This window comes from Hydractinia symbiolongicarpus, chromosome 11 (assembly GCF_029227915.1).
Source record: "Hydractinia symbiolongicarpus strain clone_291-10 chromosome 11, HSymV2.1, whole genome shotgun sequence".
In the NCBI taxonomy this organism is placed as follows: Eukaryota; Metazoa; Cnidaria; class Hydrozoa; order Anthoathecata; family Hydractiniidae; genus Hydractinia; species Hydractinia symbiolongicarpus.
The window spans coordinates 22793512-22800467 of NC_079885.1; the positions used below are offsets into that span (position 1 = coordinate 22793512).

General features: G+C 33.6%; 1 protein-coding gene across 1 annotated transcript; it reads right to left on the reverse strand.

Annotated features, from left to right (window-relative positions):
• Positions 1-2231: 2231 nt before the first annotated feature.
• On the reverse strand, positions 2232-6615 carry LOC130614202 (two pore potassium channel protein sup-9-like). Its single transcript, XM_057435622.1, has 2 exons — positions 5961-6615; positions 2232-3158 (listed from the first exon to the last, which is right to left on the reverse strand). The coding sequence occupies exons 1-2, from the start codon at positions 6262-6264 to the stop codon at positions 2602-2604; spliced, it is 861 nt and encodes a 286-aa protein (XP_057291605.1). The 5' UTR covers positions 6265-6615; the 3' UTR covers positions 2232-2601.
• Positions 6616-6956: the final 341 nt, after the last annotated feature.

Below are 6956 nucleotides of genomic sequence, written 5' to 3' on the forward strand. Positions count from 1 at the left end.
AATGAATGTCAAAGGAATCCCGATGCATGATATCATGACGGCGAATAAACGTCCACCAGTTGTGACAGGAATTACATGACCCCATCCTATGAAAAACGATATCTGGATATAAGATTAGTGATATATAATATTACATTTAAAGACTTCTTTCCTATTCCTTATAAGGTATTTGTTGGCGTCGGAAAGATAAATATAAAAATTTTAGTTAAGCAAAAAAAAAAAACGCTCTTTTTAAACATGTTTTTACCGCGCATGTATCAATTATCCTTCGCAGATCCTAGATCTCCTCTCCAGGAAAGGAAAGAATCGTCATATATCCTTTCATGTTTCTTTCCACTGCAATTTAGTTAACTTGGGAACACTGTTAAAGAAATAGCAAAGGTAGCTTCAAATCAAAACACAGCAAGATGACGAATTTAGTTTACAAAAATCTCAGTTTTTAGAAGAATTATTATTGGCTAACACAACACAATCATTTTCTATTCTCCCCAAAACAGTTCATAATCTTTCAAAGAAAAATGTATCGTATCCATCTAGCTAGTTATCCTGTGCCATATCTGGTTATTGGAATCATAGTTTCCAGTCAGATGGTTATTACAAATCTAACAATTTCGTTGTTTCTCTAGGATGCGTGATATAATTACAATACTCCCTTTCAATATCACTGGTAATATTTTTCAATATTTTTCAAGAGCAAATGCGATAACTTATAAATCATTGTATTTGATATACTTGTACATAATATAATTGTACAATATCAGTTATGGTTCACAAAGTTCTTTGTTTAACAGCAAACTAATCCGGAAGAAAAAAAGTTTTTTGCACGCTATTTCAGCCAATCAAAGCTTTTTGCACTCGTTTCTGGGTAGAAAATAAAAAAATGCAGCATGTATTTCATGTAGATTAGCCAATCACAGTGCTGGAAAAACTCAATTTTATGATAAGGTTATTTCAAGATATTTATCACCTGACTGATAGGAAAAACACAAAAAACAAACAAGCAAACTATAAAATACAAAGCACACAAGACAAGTTTAAAAGGGTGCAAGGTCTGTGCTCATGATCGAAGGGTTTGTATTTCACAGCAAAAATTCAAAGCCGGTAGTATTCGAAAAATTATTTTACAGATGAAATGCAGTCAGGTAATAAACATGGCCAAAAAAACCAAACATAGTGAAAATTGCGCAATGATTTGCTACATTGATGAAAATTAGCATTTATAAAGAACATGGCAGTGAAATATTGTTTTCGCCAGATAGTCCGAAATTGAATTATTAAAAGTACTTCGTCGGAAAAAAATTGGTAAAAAGACAAACAAAAAGAATAAAAAATGATAATCAATATGTTGATTTGGTACCACCTAAAAAATACTATTTTAGGCCAAATGGTTAATATTTCACAGTTTTATACCCAGGGCAATTTTTCTCCAAACTTGGCTACAGCTACAGCATTGCATTAATTTTGTCTTTATAGAATTTACAAACAAGTTGCGTCGCTACTTGTTATTTTTAGAACTGGCAGTATCGGAATAACACGGCTTTTGTGATTATGGCAGCGGTTTAGTGAAAAGTGAACATTTCAAATCTACTTATTTTTTTTTCGATGAACCTGAAGCCACCAGAAAAGTCTAAAGTTGTTAGGCGAAAAATGCGTAAGAAAAACTTGTTATAGTATTACTATTTTCCTGATTGTATTCAGCAGGAAACCATCTTATACTGTCTTAATCAAAGGGAAAGTCTAATAAAATATGTCAGGAAATAAACATATGTACCATGGCAGCAATGTCAATAATAACAACAGACTGCGTGTTTTGGGCGGTATGTTTTCTTAAAAAGTTAAGTTTGAAGCCGAATGTTGAACGTGAAAGCTCAACTTACCATCACATCTCCATCACATCTCCATTAAACTCCTCTTCCGAATAAGATAAAGATTTCAAAAAGAGCACCTGCCTCTATTAAGCTACCCCGGGTCTCATCTATGTAAATACGTTTTAGTAAGAGGGGGGAGAGGGGCCTATTTAAACATTTTAAGGGATGTGTTTTGGAAGGGGATTGCGCAGAAAGAAAGCTGTTACTTCCTAATTTCTCTTGATATAAGAAAAGTTTCTTCGGAACCTGATTGGCTAAAATTATTTTAAAGTAATTGAGATGAGAATTTTGTAAACATTCTGCATATTCTAAGCTGTAAGACTTGAAAAGCAACGTTACACCTGCGATAAGAAATATGACAAGTGTCTTGTAATTATGTGTTGAAACCAGACAAATTACAAATGCGAAAGTTTTTGTAACAATACAAATCTACATAATAAAACCATCTAAGGTTAAAAGAATATTCAAATATTTGGTATTTATAATAAGCTTTATCAAAAGTCATTATCAAATAGCACCATATCATACAATTTGAAGAACAGCTCGAACAAACCCCAAAAAGGTTAATGGAAAGCTGCCGGAATGCCGTCAGGCACGTTTTTATTTGGCTGAAATGTCCGCTTAGCTCACGAGTTTCCTTGTTCGCGAGTACGCACTTTGACAAAATTAGAGCTGATAGTAAAATGTAGTAGAGTTTCGACAAAAAATAATTCACTCTTGTAAGTTTTCTTGTTCAAATATAACATTGATCTTCATCATTTTGAATTAAATTTTCATTGTTGGGCTTTTTTTCAACTTTCGATTTTGACAAAGTCGGTAGTTTTATTACTGATGCTATGACGATAACCAGTGATGCAGTAATTGATAAGCCAATCAACACCCAGAAAAACATAAACAACGTCATGCCCACTTGTTTTCCAAGGTGATCGCTTTCAAACATTTCGGCTTGGTAAAAATCACCGAAGCCGATTGTTGACAGAGTTATGAAGCTGTAATAAAGGGCATCGCCATATGAGAATTTATCAATCTTCATTATCAACACCGAACCAATTAAATAAAAGAATAGAAACAAACCAACCATGAAAGCCAAATACGCTATCGTTGAAACTTTAGTGTGTTCATAATCTGTTTGCCTTTTTCGTTGCAGAACACATACAAAATCGAAAGCATGCTTCGCAATGATGCGTGAAGCTGACAGAATCATAATGAATGTCAAAGGAATCCCGATGCATGATATCATGACGGCGAATAAACGTCCACCAGTTGTGACAGGAATTACATGACCCCATCCTATGAAAAACGATATCTGGATATAAGATTAGTGATATATAATATTACATTTAAAGACTTCTTTCCTATTCCTTATAAGGTATTTGTTGGCGTCGGAAAGATAAATATAAAAATTTTAGTTAAGCAAAAAAAAAAAACGCTCTTTTTAAACATGTTTTTACCGCGCATGTATCAATTATCCTTCGCAGATCCTAGATCTCCTCTCCAGGAAAGGAAAGAATCGTCATATATCCTTTCATGTTTCTTTCCACTGCAATTTAGTTAACTTGGGAACACTGTTAAAGAAATAGCAAAGGTAGCTTCAAATCAAAACACAGCAAGATGACGAATTTAGTTTACAAAAATCTCAGTTTTTAGAAGAATTATTATTGGCTAACACAACACAATCATTTTCTATTCTCCCCAAAACAGTTCATAATCTTTCAAAGAAAAATGTATCGTATCCATCTAGCTAGTTATCCTGTGCCATATCTGGTTATTGGAATCATAGTTTCCAGTCAGATGGTTATTACAAATCTAACAATTTCGTTGTTTCTCTAGGATGCGTGATATAATTACAATACTCCCTTTCAATATCACTGGTAATATTTTTCAATATTTTTCAAGAGCAAATGCGATAACTTATAAATCATTGTATTTGATATACTTGTACATAATATAATTGTACAATATCAGTTATGGTTCACAAAGTTCTTTGTTTAACAGCAAACTAATCCGGAAGAAAAAAAGTTTTTTGCACGCTATTTCAGCCAATCAAAGCTTTTTGCACTCGTTTCTGGGTAGAAAATAAAAAAATGCAGCATGTATTTCATGTAGATTAGCCAATCACAGTGCTGGAAAAACTCAATTTTATGATAAGGTTATTTCAAGATATTTATCACCTGACTGATAGGAAAAACACAAAAAACAAACAAGCAAACTATAAAATACAAAGCACACAAGACAAGTTTAAAAGGGTGCAAGGTCTGTGCTCATGATCGAAGGGTTTGTATTTCACAGCAAAAATTCAAAGCCGGTAGTATTCGAAAAATTATTTTACAGATGAAATGCAGTCAGGTAATAAACATGGCCAAAAAAACCAAACATAGTGAAAATTGCGCAATGATTTGCTACATTGATGAAAATTAGCATTTATAAAGAACATGGCAGTGAAATATTGTTTTCGCCAGATAGTCCGAAATTGAATTATTAAAAGTACTTCGTCGGAAAAAAATTGGTAAAAAGACAAACAAAAAGAATAAAAAATGATAATCAATATGTTGATTTGGTACCACCTAAAAAATACTATTTTAGGCCAAATGGTTAATATTTCACAGTTTTATACCCAGGGCAATTTTTCTCCAAACTTGGCTACAGCTACAGCATTGCATTAATTTTGTCTTTATAGAATTTACAAACAAGTTGCGTCGCTACTTGTTATTTTTAGAACTGGCAGTATCGGAATAACACGGCTTTTGTGATTATGGCAGCGGTTTAGTGAAAAGTGAACATTTCAAATCTACTTATTTTTTTTTCGATGAACCTGAAGCCACCAGAAAAGTCTAAAGTTGTTAGGCGAAAAATGCGTAAGAAAAACTTGTTATAGTATTACTATTTTCCTGATTGTATTCAGCAGGAAACCATCTTATACTGTCTTAATCAAAGGGAAAGTCTAATAAAATATGTCAGGAAATAAACATATGTACCATGGCAGCAATGTCAATAATAACAACAGACTGCGTGTTTTGGGCGGTATGTTTTCTTAAAAAGTTAAGTTTGAAGCCGAATGTTGAACGTGAAAGCTCAACTTACCATCACATCTCCATCACATCTCCATTAAACTCCTCTTCCGAATAAGATAAAGATTTCAAAAAGAGCACCTGCCTCTATTAAGCTACCCCGGGTCTCATCTATGTAAATACGTTTTAGTAAGAGGGGGGAGAGGGGCCTATTTAAACATTTTAAGGGATGTGTTTTGGAAGGGGATTGCGCAGAAAGAAAGCTGTTACTTCCTAATTTCTCTTGATATAAGAAAAGTTTCTTCGGAACCTCTTGCAATTAGAATAAAAGAGTAACGTGCTTGCCGATTCAAGGGTTTTCTTAACTTTGACTTCAATTATGGTACATCATCACCAGTGACATGCACAGTATGTTGGTAATCTATTTTAATTGCCTGCCACAGTAGCAGTTTGCGGTCAGTTGAAGACTCCACGTGTGCTGACCACTAGCTATATTTAAATTGCACCGAAATGGGGAACTCAAACCTGAAACCTCGTCAGCACAAGTGGAACGCGTTACAATTACACCATGGAATTGTTCATGAATGCTCCGCGCGTGTTTTATTAAGCATTTTTTAGTAAGACACGCTGATTCGTTAACACAATCGTGTGCATAATATCTTCGGACAAATGTAGCTTGAACGTCTTCTTAAAAAAACCCACCTTTCTCAATGTTTGAGGCTTCAGGATCCACAAACGCCATTTTAACATTGATATGGGGTTGGGAGAGAGGGGTATGTTAAACGTTAATGGATAAGTTTCAGAAAAAAATCAATTTGTTCCAATATTTATGTTGTACCGCCGTTCTTATTTTCATAAAATTAGTGTTTGATTTAATAGAATCTAATTGGTTCTGGATTCAATTTGTATTTTTTGTTTAATGATGTTTAAGAATACTGTTTCTTAATGAAATTAAAACGTTTACACTTTAAAATTTTAATGTTTACACTTACGGGGAATGTCTTGGTAATAAGACAGACAGAATGTTGACACACTAGCAAAATGCTTCTTTACCAAGCCGTGAAAACAGTAAGAGTCTTCCTACCTATCGTGTAAAATAATGACATAGTCATCACCAACGCTTGTTGAAATGTCATATCTTCGGTAGCATCTGGCCATAAATCACTATTGACTATGTTGATCAATCCATCAATTTCCTCGAAGCTGATGTTATGTTTAGCACTGAAATTTCTGATGATATCGACTTTGCTGAAAGGTGCCACTGTATAATTGCCTTTCTCGATTGCCGTAAATATAAGCGACGCTGTTAGCAACACAACGACGAATACAATAAAACGGACAGCAAAAGTTTTATATAACTCTTTGTAGTTTTTGTTTAAAGAAAACATCACCGCATATGTTTTGTTAACGCGCGCTAAACTCAGACGATTGCCATGGTTTTGTCTTTATAAACTTTATAAACTTTTAAATGCTTGATATAATTTTAAGTACATTATTTTACTAGCATTAATCTCTACTTAAGCACTTCTGTAATCCTTGTTTCAACTCGTCCGGTTTCTATATACGTTAGTTCTTTAAACTCTAAACAAGCCCGAAACAAAGGAAGATAGCTCAGCAACTAACAGGCAACAAATTATTAAGCAACTTACTACAGTATTACTTACCCAAAAAGAAACATGCAGAAGTCACCATAATTCAATAATAAGAGGCTGTTTTAAATCATTTCTGGGAATGGGTAAACGAGTGAAGAGATCCTTTTAAAGAAAGTGGAAAGATCTTGCGCTTATATCACCAAACTCTTGCATTATAACCTAAATTATGAGAATATATTATACGTATTCGATTGCCCAGATTTGGATAAAATCAAGATTGTGTTTATTCGGGTAAGTATGTTTCGATAAAACCACTTCAAGTAAAGCGAGATTCCAGTGTATGTTTAACGTTAGTTAATTCGGAGCATCCAGTCATAACAACATTGATCATAATACCTCAGCATTATTCATGATTGATAATCATAGATTAAAGTGTAAAAAGACCAAGTTGTATGTATATTTTAACACTTGGCTAATATTGAATTCTT